Source organism: Hippopotamus amphibius, chromosome 13 (genome assembly GCF_030028045.1).
Source record: "Hippopotamus amphibius kiboko isolate mHipAmp2 chromosome 13, mHipAmp2.hap2, whole genome shotgun sequence".
Classification (NCBI taxonomy): domain Eukaryota; kingdom Metazoa; phylum Chordata; class Mammalia; order Artiodactyla; family Hippopotamidae; genus Hippopotamus; species Hippopotamus amphibius.
This window is the reverse complement of record NC_080198.1, coordinates 4,954,512-4,972,282: the sequence shown is the minus strand read 5'-3', so window position 1 is coordinate 4,972,282 and position 17,771 is coordinate 4,954,512. Positions and strand designations below refer to the sequence as shown.

At 48.1% G+C, this 17,771-nt stretch overlaps 2 protein-coding genes across 2 annotated transcripts in view; one reads left to right on the top strand and one right to left on the bottom strand.

Moving 5' to 3' along the window:
* The window catches only part of SYN2 (synapsin II), a 158,017-nt gene that overhangs the window by 119,041 nt on the left and 21,205 nt on the right, over positions 1–17,771 (top strand). Inside the window, exons 5-10 of the mRNA XM_057705271.1 lie at positions 388–477; positions 10,263–10,325; positions 10,721–10,863; positions 14,819–14,893; positions 15,351–15,453; positions 17,116–17,265. Coding sequence (XP_057561254.1) covers positions 388–477; positions 10,263–10,325; positions 10,721–10,863; positions 14,819–14,893; positions 15,351–15,453; positions 17,116–17,265 — 624 coding nt within the window. The remainder of the gene's footprint in view (positions 1–387; positions 478–10,262; positions 10,326–10,720; positions 10,864–14,818; positions 14,894–15,350; positions 15,454–17,115; positions 17,266–17,771) is intronic.
* TIMP4 (TIMP metallopeptidase inhibitor 4) lies at positions 2,176–8,596 on the bottom strand. The gene is made up of 6 exons (XM_057705295.1): positions 8,559–8,596; positions 7,928–8,327; positions 6,630–6,727; positions 6,114–6,228; positions 3,497–3,621; positions 2,176–2,854 (listed from the first exon to the last, which is right to left on the bottom strand). Exons 2-6 carry the CDS (start codon positions 8,064–8,066, stop codon positions 2,657–2,659), a joined length of 675 nt encoding a protein of 224 aa, XP_057561278.1. The 5' UTR covers positions 8,067–8,327; positions 8,559–8,596; the 3' UTR covers positions 2,176–2,656.

The following is a 17,771-nucleotide window of genomic DNA, read 5'->3' as shown; positions in this document are numbered from 1 at the left end:
TGTTTAGAGTTAGAGACCCAAATGTCAATCCCAGCTTTACCTCTTTGCAGCTCTGTGACTTTAGGCAAGTTTCCTACCCTTCCTGAGCCTCATACATAAAATGAAGATGATAAAAAAGCTAGTTCATCAATTTGATAAGAGGATTAAATGAAATATTAATATTGAGTAGGCACTGAATAAATGTTAACTCACTCTCTCCCTTCCCCAGTTAAAGCATGTGTTCCTGGAGAATAAGGATAGGACACCTCTTTTATATCCTCAGAGCACTTTACACAAAGCCCTCAGTGGAGCAAATGCTCAATAAATATTTGTTCCGTGGATTAGCATTTTGTCTGTCTGTTCCAGAAGCTGTTTAGGTAAACCGAAACCTTTGCTTCTCTTTTGCAGTTTGCCCAGCTGGTGGCCATCTACAAGACACTGGGAGGAGAAAAGTTCCCACTCATTGAGCAGACATACTACCCCAACCACAAAGAAATGGTAGGTGATTGAGTGGGGTTTCAGTCTCTGTGCTGTTCACACTCTGAGCTTAGCCATGTGGTTACTACGAGGCTCTGAAGAAGGCCTCAGCCTCTCAACCCCAGACACTCTGTTGAGGTTGAACTGTAGACCTACTTTGTGAGGCCAGGGTGGCTGGGTTTTAGCTGACAGCTCCTTGTCTCCAAAACCTGGAGACAGAATAGGAAAGAGCAAAAACAAGGGCAGTTTATCAAGCTAAGAGAGTAGCAAACGTATGGCTCAACAATCAGAAGGTCCCGCTGCTTGGGGTTCTAGCCCTCGCCCCGCCACAAGCCATGGACTGTTACGTTCCCTCCCTGCGTATCAGTTTCCCACTCTGAAAGGCAAGTGGGCCTAATTCTTTCTAACTAGGACATCTAATATGGTACTTGCATAATTCAGGTGAGATTCTGTAAGTAATAGTCTGTGAAAAGTGGGAAGGACTCCTCAGATGTAAGATGTTGTTCCTGTTACCATTCACCAGACCCTTCCATTCCCTTGGCTTCCTCAAAATTTTGATAAGACTAGGGTTGCACTATGCCTTCTCTGAGGCCATCCTAGGATGGCAGAAGGAGCAGATATGGGATGGATGGTTGGTACAGAGGCTATTACTGATGTTTTTCCTCTATGGTGACCTGGAGCTTAACCCCATTCTTCTTCTCTGGTCCCACATCCTCTGCCCCAGGCCTACATGGTCAGTTGGTGATCCTATTAACCCACCAGTGGAGCTTTCTGCCACAGCTTTCCAGGTCTTGTATTCTGGGACAGAGACCTCCAGAAGGAATCTCCATTTGCACCATTTCTGTGAATGAGGAGCCTTCTTCTGGCATTTTGTGCAGGGTCAGCTTCTCAGCAAGCCACACACAGAGGATGAATAACAACCTTGGGCCTCGAAAAGAACTACCTCCTTTTATCTTTGCCAGAGCTTCCCCAAGAGAGGCCCTGGAACTTTAAGTGCTTGTCCTTAAATCCTTGAGACCCACATCAAGGCTTTCTCTTTTAGGACAAGTCCAGAAGCCTTGTAGAGGCTGAGGAACCCTACGGGTCTGTGCTTGGGAGATATCGGGAAGTCCAAGAGATTGAGCTGAAGGCTAGAGGGGCTCTCAAAGCTGGCTTTATCCTGCTGTAGCATCTTGCCAGGCTAATGAAAAAAAAAACGCAACACTTGCAAAGTGTATTCCTCATCTACCATCCTCTTCCCCCAAGGGCTCTTGTGTTATTTTTCTCCTGTCCTCTATGCTGAAATTTGCCCTCAAGAGAGGACACCCTAAGATCTCTCCGAGGTGTCAAAAGCTAAGGGGGAGTTTCACCCCTATAAGAGAAAGGCTTTTTTTTAGCTTAAAAAAATTTTTTTGAAGTAGGAATGAAAACATTAGTAGTCTAGGAGAGAAGGATTTTCTAAAAGAGACAGAGGAGAAGCCTTTTGGCTGTTAGTTGAGGGCATTAATTCTAGTTAATCTGGAGAGACAATAACCAAGACTCTTCTTGTCTTGCTAACTGGGCCAGGCCCTCTGCCAGGAATGGTATAGAGGGGATTACAGCACATGGAGGGAGGTTAGGCCATTGTAGGCTTCACATTGAATGATTCCTTGTCCCCCCAGTCACTCCCCAAACAGATGAAAGTGTATCAGAGGATCAGAATGAGTTGAGACAGGAGGAGCAGAGAAAATACAGCCAAAGGATGTTGTTCTTTTCATTTCTCAAAATCAACCTGTTTACGATACCCATCTTCTGGTCTTGTACATCACAAGGCCACACCAGCTTGTGTATAATAGTCACCATTTCTCCCCTGTCAGATCAGTTAAGATAAAAGAAAACATTTATCTGGGGAGAAAAAGGAATAGTCCTAGCTTTGGAAAAGAAACTAAGCCAGAATCAGCAACAAATACCCGCTCAACTAAAAGGGTTTTGGAGGCAGGAATGAAGGGCTGAGGGCAGGAGAGAAAAGTCATGCTACTTTCCCTAGCCCTTGACAGGTTCTGGACTGGGGTCTTGGACACAAGCTGTAATATGCCCCATCCCTGCCCTAATGCTGGCCAGACCATCCACTTGGTACTTCCCATTGTCTGGCAGCAATGAGGCAGGTGGTAACAACCAGAGCTCAGCAGGGAAGGAAAATGGCTTGGCCTTCAGGACTCTTGAAGGTATGTGGTGATCCCTCCTAGGGCTGAATGATGTCAACAAACTCCTTCCTGAGGGGCAGGCGTCCCTGGTACCAGCTGCAGGTGCCATCAACATGCTTCATGCAAACATAATGCTGGGCCTGGTACCCATAGAGCTTCCGTTCCAACAGCCAGTCTGTCCAGAGGCACTCATTGGGAGCCGAGATGGTACAGGGCACCGTATAGCAGGTGGTGATCTAGAGCCATAGCCACACAACATTAAAGTGAGTAGGGTGTCCTTTTTCCATTACTGCCTTTCAGACTGCTACATGTTCCTACAGCCTAGCTCAAATGCCCCCTCCCTAATGAAGCCTTTCCTCGTCTCCAAATTTCTCCCTTAGTTCTCCTTCCCCTGTGCTCTCCGCATATAGTATTGCCTCCTTAATGGCATCTCTGGAGTCAGTGGCCTGAGGGTCCTTACTCTACCACTGACCTTAAGCAAGTCACTTCACTTCCTACAGCATGAATTTCTTCACCTTAAAATGGAAATCTTAATTCTTCATAAATTTGTTTTAAGGACTAAATTAAATATTTTAAATAAATTAACCATTGTCCTGGAAAAAAAGAGTAGACTCTCTTTAAATGGTAGTGTGTTATCCCAGTCTGCCTCATATGATGGCTGCCTTCCCAGCCAAAATGTGAGTACTTTGAGATCAGGCACTATGGGCCATCTTGCTCCCCCACTCCCAACTTTGTACAATGCCTGGTCCATCGCAAATCTCAAGTATGGTACAGCAAGTGAATAGATCATGCATGCAGGAAGGAAAGAATACATGAAGGGTGAGGCTGCACGGCCCTTCCCCCACCCCCAAAAGACGTTGGAAATGGACATTCCTTACTTGGCAGCCACAGTTCAGATGGTAGTGGTGATTCAGACTTTCTCTCTGCAGAAAAGATAGGTTCTCCCAGGGTTCAATGTAGTTGCACAGATGGATGAAGACTTTCCCATCATTGAGGACCTGACCTTTAAGGGGAGATGGAGAAGAGCCTAGCATGAGGAATCTGCTTGTGGAGCTCCAGGAGCCTGGGTTCTTGAAGGAGCCCCAAATCACAGTCTCTTCAATATCTTTTGGTGGCAGTGGTAACATGGGGCTCAGTGAAGAAACCAGAAATACCTCTATTGTCTATATCAAAGCTGTTACCAGATGATGTCTGTTTGAGGGAGCGTTGTGGGGTGAAGGCCTTTACATTAGTGTGGTGGGCTTTAAGTCAGAATCTTGGTGGAACCCCCTTCTTTTCTACCATTTACTAGGGTGTGACCTTAAGAAAGTCACTTAACTTCTCAGCTGAAAGATGAGACTAATAAAGTTGTCGTCAGGATTAAAAGAGAGTATGTCTGTAAAGTTCCCAGCACAGCTGTGGGCCCACAGAAGATGTTCAATAGATAGTAGGTCTTTCTTCCTTTCCAGCCCTTCCCAATATCTACACAGGCCAATCTCCTGCTCCAGTGATACCTATCTTAGCGAGTCTTTGCCCTTTTCCTTCTTTACTTATCAAACTCTTTCCTATCTTCCAAAGACAACTTTTTAGTATGACCTTGTCAATAAAGCCATCCCTGACCTTGCTAGCCCATGCCTCTCTTAGAACTTCAGTCACTCAATCATTTACTGACTGAGCAAATACTATGACCTGGTACCAGGAATACAGAAATAAATATGACAGGATCTCTGCCCCAATGGAGCTTAAAAACTAGTAGGGAAGACAGATAAGTAGGCAAAAATGACACTGTTGTGTGATTATATACAAGATGTGGTATAAGAACAAAGGAAAGCACAATTATCTCCGTCTGTGGAAGGGGTGGGGGCAGGAAGGGTATCTAAGAGCAGATGATGCTTGCATTGAGCTTTGAAGGGATGGGTAGGACTTCACCTGCCAGACAAGTTGGGGGAGGACTTCTGGACAATGGGACAGAGGAGCACACACCAGCAGTATACCTTCTGCAACTGCAAGTAGTTTAACTCTAGTTTAGTTCAGCTCTAGGGGAAATGAGGGCCTGGAAATGGTCACTGACAAGTGGCAGGAGGCAAGGCTGGAGAGGTCAGCAGGGTCTGGTCACAGAGGGCACTCAATATTGAGCAGAAGAGCTTGTGCCTTCTCCTGCAGAGCATGGGCACCACTGATGACTTTTCAGTATGCCTGTGCTTTGTCATCTGACCTCACATTCATTTCGGCTTCACCTCTGTGAGGGCAGCCAGCATGATTCCTGCTTCCTCGATGCACCACAGCACCTAGCAGAGGGCTAGGCATGCAGAGTGTAGGTGCTCAGGAAGGAGGTGGCCTCGTTGGCTAGTCCTGGGACCCGGACAGCTCAGAGGCATGCCCTGCCTCTGCCTCTCCCAACCAAGGCACCCAGGTCATCACAGTTCCACATCCTCAGAGCTGGCGGCCCCTTGCCAGTGTGGCCTCCAATGCCTGTGGCTTCTCAAAAGTTTGAACTGGGAAGTCTTTGAGGATTGTGACTTGTTACTCAGTCTCCACTCTCCTGCCCCAGGCCAGGCAGTGAGTAGGTGGTCATTCACTGCTGAAAGGATGGACAGATAGTGGAATTCCTCTTCCTGTCTTTCCCACCTGCTGTGTTTTTCTTTTCCTGGCCTTCTTTCTAAATATTTTTCATCCTTTAGGGCCAATTTAGATCCCACTCACACAGTGAAGCTTTCCTAATTGTTTACAACCACACAAATACCTTTCCCTGAACTACAAAGTCATTCAGTATTCCATTCATTCACTTATGGATTGTATTCTTGTGAGGTTCTTTAACTATTCTATCCCAGCCAGTTTAGTATAAGGACATCTGCCTGGGCCCAAGGTCATGGAGACAGAATCATGTTAGAGTCAAGGCTTCTGTGCTTTACTGCAGAATAGAGCCTCAGGTGTGAGTCAGCCACGAGCCAAGAGCATGACCCATTGTGGCCATCTAAAGCTAATGCCATTGTAGGCTACAGTGACTATTAAAACTAAGGCCTCCCCTGCAGTGTGGTGTCTAGTCTGGGGTCCTATGCTGGGGAGGGACAGAGACAGGTTATATCCCATTGAACAAGGCCAGGACTGGAAGGGGTCTGGGAAACACGGCCATCAGACCTGGAGCTAGAGTGCATGTATCTGTCATCCTCAGGCCTCTGAAGGGTCGTCATGGAACAGAGGGCAAGGCAGATTTTGGCTCAAGATACCAAAAATCTTATACCAGTTAAAGCTGTTTGGAAATGGAACCAGCTGCCCTAGGCTGGGAGAGCAACCTGCAAACTAGCAAGGCCGTGGCAGTGAGGACTCTTGCACTGAAAGGGAGGTTACCAAGGCTCCTCCTGACTCAGGCTGCCTCTTAGTAACATAGCTCTGTTTTATGCCCAAGAAAGTGCCACCTGGGGGCTCAGCTCGCTGCCCAGGGTCAGCCCTGGCTCCTCCTTGACTGCCTTCCTTAGGTTAGAGACTCTTAGGGCCACTTGCTGGTCTTTAACTTACCAGTCAGGAGATACTGCTTCTGGCTGTTAGCTTCTAGTTTCACCCCACAGAGGGAGGAGTCAAAAGGTGTATAGATGTACTGAATATCGTTGACTTTCTCAAACCCTTTGAACATCTGAAAGGCATTTACAAAAGAGCAGTATTAGGTCAGTGAGTGTACTTTATATCTTAAGAGGAAAAACTTTGTTTCTTCATCTAAAAAAATTAAGTGAAAGTCTAGTTCAGGATTTGTTGCACACAGCTGGCCCAACTGAAAAAATCTAAGCCTTGGTTTATTCCAGTGAGAAGGGAGGTGCTTCTAGCAGCCCCATGCATAAGCACTGAGGGCCTCTCCTGCACTGTCCCTTGGCTCCTGTGGGCCTGGTTCCGTATATGTCATTCACGTCACTTGAGCACCTATACCCCAGCATCACTGAGCTGGGCCACCCAACCTACCAGCCCTACTCCTCCCAGATCACAGACCCTGCTCCTCCTAACAGCCCAAGGGGGTAAACGCCCTGGCCTGTCCCCATGTACCTTTATCTGTTTGATTTCATACCGGATCATTTTTTGAGTGTCAGCAGGGTCTGCACTGGCAGGAACTACCTTCTCACTGGAGATTTTGGCCCGGATCGCTGCATAGGAAGAGAAAAGAGGGAACCTTCGTCAACCTGTGCGAGCAGTACCTCTGGGGTCTGGATGGTGCGGGGCCCCTGGAGGATTTTGCGGGGGTGCTGGGCTTAGGTCTTGGTGGGTTATGAGGAGGGTGCTGCATGTGGGGAACTACTCCTCTGCAGCTGCTGCAAATTCCAAACCCCTTGGGCCTATTAGGTCCTCGAGTCTTTACCCTTTACCTGCTGGTTTGGGGAGTCTAGTTCTCCACAGCCCAGGGTGCAGTGGGGTGGAGGTGAGCGGCAGGCAGAGGAGGGCGGAGGAGCCACTGGAGGGCAGTCGGTGTGTGGTCATCTACTGCTGTAGCCCAAGGCTTCAGAGAGAGCCTGACCAGAGTTGATATTGGTAAATGTTTATTGAATTAATAAATGTTCTAACCCTGCACAGAAGTAGTTCATCTCTTGCCATTTGGGTATTAATCAAAACCTGTTTATGTAGTTCTTCCTCTGTGCCTGGCCTAACACTGGGTACTAGACCCGCAGACATGATTAAGAGAGGGTCTCCACCCTGCAGAACTCTTGGTCTAGTGGAGAACACACAAAGACCAACAGCACAGAATGGTAGGAGCACAGAGATGTTGGAGATGCTGTGGTAGCACCAGTAGCACCAAGGAGTCAGGAAGCCTTCAGAGAAGAGGAGACACCTGAGTCTTGAAGGATGAATAGGAATTTGCCACGAATTTAAGAGTTTCGAGGAAGGGCATTCCAGGCAGACGGAGAGAAGGGGGAAAAGGTGTGTGTTGGGCTGGGAGCATGATGACAACCTTAGTTATAGGCTTGGACACAGAGGGATGTTTATAATGAAAGCCCAACCCCCTGGCCCCTGGCTCCCCCTCCCCCCCATCCAGTAGGTCAGAGTTATCACTGGATTGTTCCAGAGACTTGTTGTTCAGTGACACCCCATAATTGCAGTAGGCAGGGGAGAGGGGGTCGCTGCGGAGGCCCTTTACACAGTCTTTATTCCCTTGCAAGTCAGCGGGTCTCTGCGCTTGCAAGGTTGCTATGGCGCCGGCCCTGCCCGACCCATCGGCCCCAGCAGGAGGCAGCTGGCGCGGGATTTGAGCTCCTCCCCTTCCCTCTAGACTCTAGGTCAGCTACCCGGCCCCACCTCGACACCACCCAACCACCCCCTGCTGTGTACCTTGAGGGTTCCCCCGGACTCACCTAGCGCTGAGTGGCAGACGTGCTGCTGGGGGTGCGCGGGGGCGCAGCTGCACGCCTCGCCCAGCCCCGGCGGCCGAAGCAGCGCCAGCAACCGCAGCAACAGCGCCCAGCTCGGCGCCATCCGGGGGCTCCGGGGCATGTCACTGCAGAGTCTCGACTGAGCCGATGGGGACTGTCGGACCAAACAGCCACTCCAGGGCTCCTCCAGAACTCGTCGCTCCCCTCGCCCCTGGCTTTATGAGGTGGACCTAGGGCCAATCCCGCCCCGATGGGCTCCGCCCTCCTTTGGCTGTAGGCCACCGGCGGCTGCGGGACCAGCGGCCCTCCTGGCCGGCAGGCTCAGTAAGATGAAGAGGGAAGCCAGGAGAGTCCCCAGCCTCTATTTCCTTGCCTGAGGCTTCTGGAAGTAGAGGGAAGGCACTGTGAAAGGGGATGGTGTCAGGACTGAAAGGGCAACAAAGACAAATGCGTGGGGGGCGGGGCAGGGTGCACAGAGACCAAGGGACTGAGATTCAGGCAGAAAGAACAAGAGTGCAGAGAGGCACAAACAGAAAGAGTGAGACAGGCAGAGTCAGAGAGAGGCAGACGGAATTACAACAGGCAAAAGAGACAGTGACAGAGAAGGACGGACCTCTTGCTGAGCTGCACACTGGGAATGAGACAAGCTACTCAGGGCTTCTTTCAGCTGCAGGAAGTGTTTTCAATGCCCTATTTATGAGGCTCCAAAGCAACAGCAAACAGTAATGGAATAGGACAGAGAAAGTTGGGGTGTGTGTGTGTGTGTCTTGGCTCTGTCAGCTGGGGGGTGGGGAGAGATGTCCGAGAAAGCAGCCAGTGCTTTAGAAACCCTTTCCCGTGCCCAGAGCTCAAACTCTGCAGATGGCTGAGGACAGTGCTCTTGTTGGGGGTTCAAAGCACAGGGTAGCCTATCACTTGGGGCAAACCTGGGATCTCAAAGCCCTCTCTAGACCCTAGGCTGCCCTGATTCCTATCTCAGGTCCCTACTCAGCCGAGAGACTATGTCTTGTTATAGAGGGTGGGGCAGCTCAGAAAACAAAGAAGCAAGGCACTTGGGGCCATGGACTTGAGCTGTGTCCACTGTTCGACAGAAAGCATAGTGCTCCAAGGCTCTAAATAGAAAGAAACATGGGATTATTGTCATAGGTTATTTCCACACAGTGTTCCACCAGAAGGTAAGAGGCTGCGTACTGATTCCGTCACTAGGTAGCTTTGCAACCTTTGCCTCTCTGGGCCTCACTTCCTTCTCCATAAAGTAGGGTTGAGCTACATGATTTCCAAGCCCTTTTGAAGCTCTTTGCCCCAGCCTCAACTGGCCTCAGCCAGGAATACTGAAATCCTGAGGTAGGGTACTCCCAGTATCTGGGCACACTCAGGATTGCCATGGGAATCTGACTTTTCATCAAAGTCAGCATTATTTCCTTTGAAAGGTGACTTTTCGTCTTGATGTGGTGGTGATGTTTGAAAAGAAGGAAACTGAAAGAGAGCTGAGCCTGACTGAGAAGGATGAGATTTGGTGTCCAGGTTGGTTCTTCATGCAACACCTGACCAAGATAGAGTCTGATGTGTTACTAGATGGGATCTTGAAAGCATCCAGTCCAGCCTCTTCACTTAGCAGATGTGGAGGCTGAGGACCAGAGAGGTAAAGGGACTTTCAGAAAGACTGGGATGTCCCCAAAAAATAAAAATAAAAAAAAAAAGACTGGGATGCTAGTCTCCTGATGTCTAGTCTAGCGATCCTTTCCCTCCACCATGTTATTTCTTCTGTCACCATTTTGTAACAGCTTGAAATCCTGCCTTTGGAGGGTAGTTCCTCTTTTTTTTATCGTTCCTTTGTTAAAATATGGCTACCTCAAGGTAGTGCTTAAGGATCTCTTCTGAGTGATAAACATGTTGAATTCTTATGTCAGCTGTATTCCAAACCCCAATCTGGGCGGAAATAGGCCTTTGCCTACTAAGCTGTGTTTGGCGGTGAGTTTGGGGTGTTGGTGAGCAAGCAAGAGAGTGTGAAAGAGGGGAGAAGAGCCAGGTCAGCACAGGAGCGCTGGACACGTGAGGGTTGAAGCAATGACTTTAAAAGATGTAGAAAGTAAACAAATAGGAGAGTGGGGTCCTTATAGCTCTACCACTGATATGCTGTGACCTTAGGCAAGTCACTGTCACCCTATGGGCCTCAGTTTTTTTAATTTGTGAAGCATAGGTTGCACCCATTCTTTAAAGAGCCCTTCCAAGGGTGTTCCCAAGGAAAATATTTGTAAGATTCCACAGAGAGACAGGTACGCTCTGTTGAATTCATTCCTTTCTCCTCTGCTTTCAGCTGACTCTGCCCACGTTCCCTGTGGTGGTGAAGATTGGCCATGCTCACTCAGGCATGGGCAAGGTAAGGCTGGGCCGCGGTGCTCTGGGGTTGAGGCCAAGAAGGGCACTTTTCAGAGAGCCTGGTTGTGAACTGTTCTTTTGCCTCTGTTGCTGATGAATTCTTTCCAAGGAGAAGATGATTTGGCCCCTCTGAAGCTGTGAGTGTTATCCATACAGGCCTCTTGCAGCAAGCAGAGTGCAGGCCACCTGACAGGTCCCTGTGCTTTTTTGCAGCAAACGTGGCTCCTAAGCCCTGAGAAGGGAAGCTCAAGAGTAGGGACTTCCTAGGGAGATGTGGCACCCAGGTTTGCATCTGTATGGAAACATTTGATGAGTTTGGGGGCTCAGGGCTCTTGTGACTCTCAGTGTGTGTGTGTCTGTCTCCCTTTCTCCCTCTCTGCCTTCCTCCAACATTAGGTCAAAGTGGAAAACCACTACGACTTCCAGGACATTGCCAGCGTGGTGGCCCTCACCCAGACCTATGCCACAGCAGAGCCTTTCGTTGATGCCAAGTATGACATCCGGGTCCAGAAGATAGGCAACAACTACAAGGCTTACATGTGAGTGGGGCTGGGGTCCCCACAGATGCTCTTCCCTGTCTCCTCAGCTCCGGGGAGACTCTTAGCCTCCAGGTAGCAGTCAGCTCTCAGTTTGGCCTTCTCTGGATCACAAGGCAGAGAACAGAGAGAGGGCACCATTCAAGTCAGGGAGTCTTAGCCTGGCATCCTTTCAAGGCAGAGGAGGGGTTCCTGAAGTAAGATGAGAAATAAAATGAGTATTTATTTTCACTAGCCTCTAAGTGAAATCTGACATTCTCCTCAGTTGTGAGCAGACTAGAGTAGCAGCAGAAGCACGTGTGATTTGTCACTAATGGTCATCACAGAGGTTTTTGTATCACACACTCGTGACGGATGTCTCTAAATACCAATTACTTTTATCACTACTTAAGAATCATGGAACTTAGACTTGCCACTACATTCACACATGTAAATACATTTGTTATTTACAAAGAAATATATTTTTTGCTAATCAGAGATTTGTTTATTATTTTTGATAACTCTTGATAATTATTTTAAATAATTGAGTTCCTTTGTTGTCCTGTGTACTTTATTTTACACTTATACATCTTACATATTTTGTACATTGAAAGGAATCCGTAGGCTTCACTAGGCTGCCAGAGCACAGAAAAAGTTAAGAAACTCCTAATGTACATATATAGACCTGCAAACACTACAGAACATTAAAAACCTAGTGGTTATGAGAATGGATGACTTCTCCATGTAACTGTGTGCATTTGCCACAATGGAAAGGTAAAGGTTTCCTCCAATATATTTTAGAAAAAGAAAGGATTTCAAGACTACCTGATCTTCCATAATACACATAAAAATGCAAATGGCTTACAAGTCCAATTTTGGAAATACTAACTTCAACTACAAAAAAAAATGTTAAGGTAGTATTTCTCTTTACATAGAGAACATTACAATATATGAGTTTGACCTTTGCCATTTAGGACGTGAGCAGACGTTAGGGTTGAGCAGCTTTCCTCTCCCTTACATCTATTTTTATTTTTCTTCTCTCATCTTTCTTTTTAGTGTTTATACTCCCCACCCCTGGAGTTAGTTAGGAGCCTCTTCCCTGCACTCACTTATAACCCTTCGCACACCACTAGTTGAGCGCTTTTCACACATGGGCGTTGATACCACGCTCCTCTGAGTTCTCTGGATGGAAACGGCGTCATCTCTGCAGCCCTGCTTCCTTGTACAGCAACAGTCGCGTAGTAGGCCCCCAATAAGTATGCGGGGAAGAGCCCTTGTGAAGAACTGAGGCACAGAATCTTTTTTACCTTTATTGACCAGATTCCTACTTTTTTTCAGTTTAGAAGATTTTATTTAAAGCCTTTCTGCTTCAGAAAGGAATTTAGGGTTGCTTTAAAATTATGTACAATGTAAGACAGTATAATTTAAAAGACCATTATAAAAACTAGCTAAAAGAAGCAGAGAAATTGATGACTTCAGCACCTAGGACAGATTTCCTATCCTTTAATTTTATTTTTTTACTTTTTTATTTTTTTTAATTTTTTTAAAATTTTTTATTTTTTTGGGGGTACACCAGCTTCAATCATCCTATCCTTTAATTTTAAAATCTCCTAAATAAACTCAAAATATTTATGACAGTGGAGCAGGAGTATCTTGATCGTTAAAAGGAGACACCACATTTTTAAAGGTTGGGGTTTCCAAAAACAGTTTAAATGAAACATAAGAAAAGAGAATCAGGGACTTACTTGGCAGTGCAGTGGTTAAGACTCCATGCTTCCACTGCAGGGGGCAGCGATTCAGTCCCCTGGTGAGGGAACTAAGATCGCACATGCCGTGTGGCGCAGCCAAAATAAATAAAAATAAATAGATAAAAATGGCCAAAATCAACATTAAGAAAAAAAAAAGAACCCCCAACCATTGATGAGGTGTGGGCGACTGGAGCAGCTTTAGAAAACATTTACTTACTTTTTATTTGCAAGGGATTGTCAGTTATTTGGGGGAATGTTTAGGCCCTCTCAGCTCCTCTTCCCCCAAACTTTTGGCCATCCTCTTGCTCTCAGAAGAAGCAATTAACTTGGCAATTGTCAAGATAAGGTTTGAGATTCTTCCCTTCTCCCCCCAGCCCTCACCCTAGAGACCTAGAGATAGCCACGTTGGTGGGAAGAACGCGCTGCTTCTGCTCCACTGTCAGCAGGCAATAACATGGTCCCTCTGTGAAGGTCGGATGACCTGTGAGTCCTGAGAGGCAGTTGAGCCGTCCCTGAGTGGCTTCTCGGTTTCCCCTCTGCTCCCACTTACCCCAGGTAGCCTGCGTGGATCTGTGCCCTGCATCCCCTTGTTAGAGAAAGGTGTAAAGCCTAAGGGACATTATTATTACTCAAAGTTTCTGAGACCCTGTTACGTACCATGGCCTTATGCTGGGGACATGGAAGTGAGGGACTCTGTGCCCCTGTCCTTGAGGAGCCCAGCCTGGTCACAAGAACACACCTGTGAACCACCAGTGTTAGGAAGACAGTGTTATTTTTACTGTGATCTATCTTTGTGTTTCTATTCATATTTTGCAAGCAACTTGGCTGTCAGTTGTTTGTCTTTTCTGAACTAGGTAGTGGGGTTTGGGAAAAGCACAGCACAATGAAGGAACCTAGAGTCCTGAGTTTTTATCTTGTATCTAGTTTGACTAGATACACAATCTTGGACGAGTCATCTAACCTTTCTGAGTCTTAATCTCTTTGTCTATAAAGTGGAGGCAAGAATCGCAGCCTACTCACAACAGGGGGTTTGCAGTGAGGCTCTGCTAGGGAATTTGGGAAGGAAGAACCTTGGAAGGTAGTACCGTACAAATGTGAGGAGTTGTTACTACCATATTGGTCGGCTCACAGGGCTGGCTCAGGGCTCTGAAGAACCAGATGTGCATCTCGGTTTCTAATGTCAGATCTCTAGGGAGGATGCTCCTGAGAGCTGTTGAGCGGAGAAGCACCTCATCCAGTCTTCAGCTGTAGTGAGTGATGAGGACATCACGTGAAGGGCTGTGTCAGTGGTTGAGCAGGGCTTTTCTGTCCCCTGGGCCATCCTCTTCCTCTTGACTGTGTCTGAGTGAAGGCTAATAATTTAAAAGACATATTTTTGGTGTTTTACAATTTATTTAAAACTGTAACAGTTGGTCCTCATGACAACCCTGTGTTTACATAGGAAGAGGGAAGCTCAGAGAGGTGAAGTGATTCACCCAAGGTCATCCAGCCAGTCAAGAGTAAATCCAGAACCATAAGCCAGGTCACCCACCTCCCATTTAGTCCAAGGCTGGTTGACGCTAACACATGCTGTTGGATGGAGGGTGCAAAGGGCACGGAAGGGGTTGGAGACTTGATTCCATCAGCTCCATGTGATGGATGAGGCAGCTTAAGCCTGAAGAGGTTAACTGACTTGTCCAGAGTCACGTTACTGATACTATAGGCCCTCAGAATAAACTATTGAATAGGTGAGCTGGTAAGGAAGCCATGGAGAGATAGTCACAAGAACCCTGAGGGTATTTCCAGGATCAATAGAATTCAGTTCGTATATACCAACTCAGTCCAGATACCAAGTGGGTGGGCTGCTGCGAATACAAGACACAATATATACCCTCAAGTGCCTAATACACTTGTGGACAGAAGACTTATTTCAAATAACTAAAATAAAAAATAGACCTAGGATTTTAAGTGAGGTGCAGGCAAAGTCCTGTAGGTATTCTAAGGAGAGCAAGTGCTCATCTAGTTGAAAAGATCAGGGAAGGCTTCATGGAGCCAGAGCAGTCTGGGCGGTACTCTTGTAGAAAGGAGGAAAGCATTGCAGGTGGCGGGTTGGCAGAGGCAGCCAGGTTCTAGGCTCAGCAGACAGGCCCCTGGGCTATTTGTGGGAGAAGCAGGTGGGGAAAGCAGCAGTGAGCCCTCCTCTGGCTGGCGTGGCTCACTGTCTGCCCTATCCTGGCGGGACCTTGTTGTAGGAGGACATCGATCTCAGGGAACTGGAAGACGAACACTGGCTCTGCAATGCTGGAGCAGATCGCCATGTCAGACAGGTGAGTGAGGGGAGGTGTCCAGCCCCCTGCCTGGTGACGGGGAGGCTTCTGTAGATGAGGAGGTGTAAGAAGTGAAAGCTGCCCAAAGGGAGCCTCTAATCAGGCTGGACAGATGGAACACAAAGTCCCAAGCACTCAGTTAACAAGATCAGGCAGGACTGGGTTAGGTGCTGAATTCTGGAGATAAAGACTGAGCATGCCATAGAAGCTCCAGGTAAGGAGTTACTGTGGGCTGGAATAGACAAGGAAGGCCACCTGGAGTAGGTGAGACCTGCTCTGAGCTTGGAAAGGCAGGTGGGATCTGGAGAGCAAAGCGGGAGGGCACTGTAGACAAGGCAGTGTGCTTGATGGGGGTGGAGGGCAGGAGGGATGGGGCGGAGGCTGGGAGAGATGGAGGCAGCAAGGAGAGCATAGGAGCTAATGCCCCAGCCTCGGGACACCTTCCGCTCCCCTCCAGGTACAAGCTGTGGGTGGACACCTGCTCTGAGATGTTTGGTGGCCTGGACATCTGTGCTGTCAAAGCTGTACATGGCAAAGATGGGAAAGACTACATTTTTGAGGTAAGTCTGGCCCAAAGAGTAAATATCTCAGTAAGAGACAACCCCTAAGGCTGGAGGCCAAGCTTTTGGCTTGAGACCTACATGGGTAGCACGGACGGCATTTAGGTCAGAGTCTCCTGAGCCATGGGAAGGTTCCCAGATGACATAACCAAGGGATATGGAATAGCAAAACACACCTGCTAGTGGGAGCTGTTATTTCTAACCAGCGAGGCTGACCCACACCATTGGTAAGAGATGCCAGACCTAGGTTCCTGGGTCCTAGCCTGCCACTCCTCTGGGAAGATTTTAGTGGTTTTGCCATTCTTGGTCAGGAAGGTGGCCTTGGGAGTCATGCAGTCCAATCTGCTCATTTTGCCAGTGAGAAAACTGAGGCCTAAGGCCATGAGCATATGCCCAAGGCCATACAGTGAATTGGTGTCTCAGCCTGGACTAGAACTCAGGTCTCCTGGATGCAGGAGAGTCTCCTTAGCCCTTCTCTGAGCCTGCTGCAGAAATCAGTCCCACAAGAAACCAAGCACCACACTCGGAGGGTTGGAGAACTCAGGTTTATTGAGCCGGCGGCACCAGACGAGCTAACGCTCCAAAATTCTGGGCTCCGTTGTAGGTGAATTCTCTCCTTATATAGGTTAAAACCCATAGCTACAATTGGCATTAATTGATTGGCTACAGTTGGCATTAATTGATTGGCTACTCATTTTTCATAGGTTACAGGTGATTACAGAGCGCGGGAGTTGCTAGGGGTTACATGCGAAGGGTTTTCAAACAAAGGCGAGCAGGCATAGAGCTGTGAACTCTAAATTTTTCCTCATCAAGCCTTGGAGACACTTGATTCAGCCTGGGCCTCTGGCACAATTTTGCTGACTGTTTTCCCATATTGGAGGGAGAGTCAGTGGCCATATGGGTCTTTCTCAGACATTCCTGTCCAGTCTTCCCGGGAGCAGGAGAGGCTCCTTGCCAGGAGTTGGTGGTATTTGCAGAGCATTCATGTTAGGAGCTGAAAGTGGGCTTCGGAATCTACTCCGTGGTCTGCTTGGCAGGTAACTTCTGGATGGTCATGCCTCCCCCCTTTCGGTGGGCCTCAGTTTTCTCATCCATAAATGAGAGAGTTGGACCGCACAGTCTATGATCCTGGGCAAGCAGACACTTCCTAAACGGGGGAAACATTGATCTGGACCTTGAGGTACAGGAAAAATTGGATTGGTGGTGAAAAGAGAAGGTATCCCAGGTCATGAGCGAGTGTAGGAATCTAGTCGTTTAATGGGCAGAATATGCGTGTGGACAAAGATTGTGTGGGGGAAAAGTTACAGAGGTGAAAACTGCCTACTCCTGATCAGTTAAGGGAATGGCCTTCCTGTGTCCCTGAGCCCCTGCCTGCAAGCCTCAGAGCCCGGGACTGGACTCTCTCCTTGCTCTCTCCCTCTCCTCAACACCTTCACTGAACCCTGGCCTGGGTGAAGGCTGAGGGAGGCCCAAGGCAAAGGCTTGCGGGAGAAGGAGACAAAGGCCTACTAATACAAAGGAGCATGCTTCCAGCTGAAGACAATAGCACCAGCTTCACCCCAACCTATCTCTGCTGGCTTAAGTCCTGCTCATTCTGAAAGATTGTACTAGGCCTTGGATGTTTCCAGGCCCTTTCCTAACCTGGGCCACTTCCTCCACCAGGTCATGGACTGTAGTATGCCACTGATCGGGGAACACCAGGTGGAGGACAGACAACTCATCACTGAACTGGTCATCAGCAAGATGAACCAGCTGCTGTCCAGGACCCCTGTCCTATCTCCTCAGAGACCCTTAACTACCCAGCAGCCACAGGTAAGCAGGGAAGAGACACAGGAGAGCCAAGAACCATTGCCAAGCCCACTGCTCTAGACTGTGGTGGCTCTAGGATGGAGCAGAGGTCAGATACCCACTGGTGTGAAGGGGCTCTGTGGAGTCTTTTCCTTCTCTCTCTCTTTCCCTTCTCTCCCCTCTGGACACCACATTATCTTCCACCACCCCTTATAGAAACTTCATTAGTAATCTGCAGGATCAGCTATAGAACTGTCCAAAGATGGAGTACTGGATCCCTTCCCTCTGAACTTGAAGACTCCAGGGAACCAGAACCTGTTTCCCCTGGGACTTTTTTTTTATATATATAAATTTATTTATTTATTTATTTATGTTTGGCTGCGTTGGTTCTTTGTTGCTATGCGCGGGCTCTAGTTGCAGCGAGCGGGGGCCACCCTTTGCTTTGATGAGTGGGCTTCTTGTTGTGGTAGCCTCTCCTGTTGCAGAGCACGGGCTCCAGATGCACAGGCTTCAGTAATTGTGGCACGCAG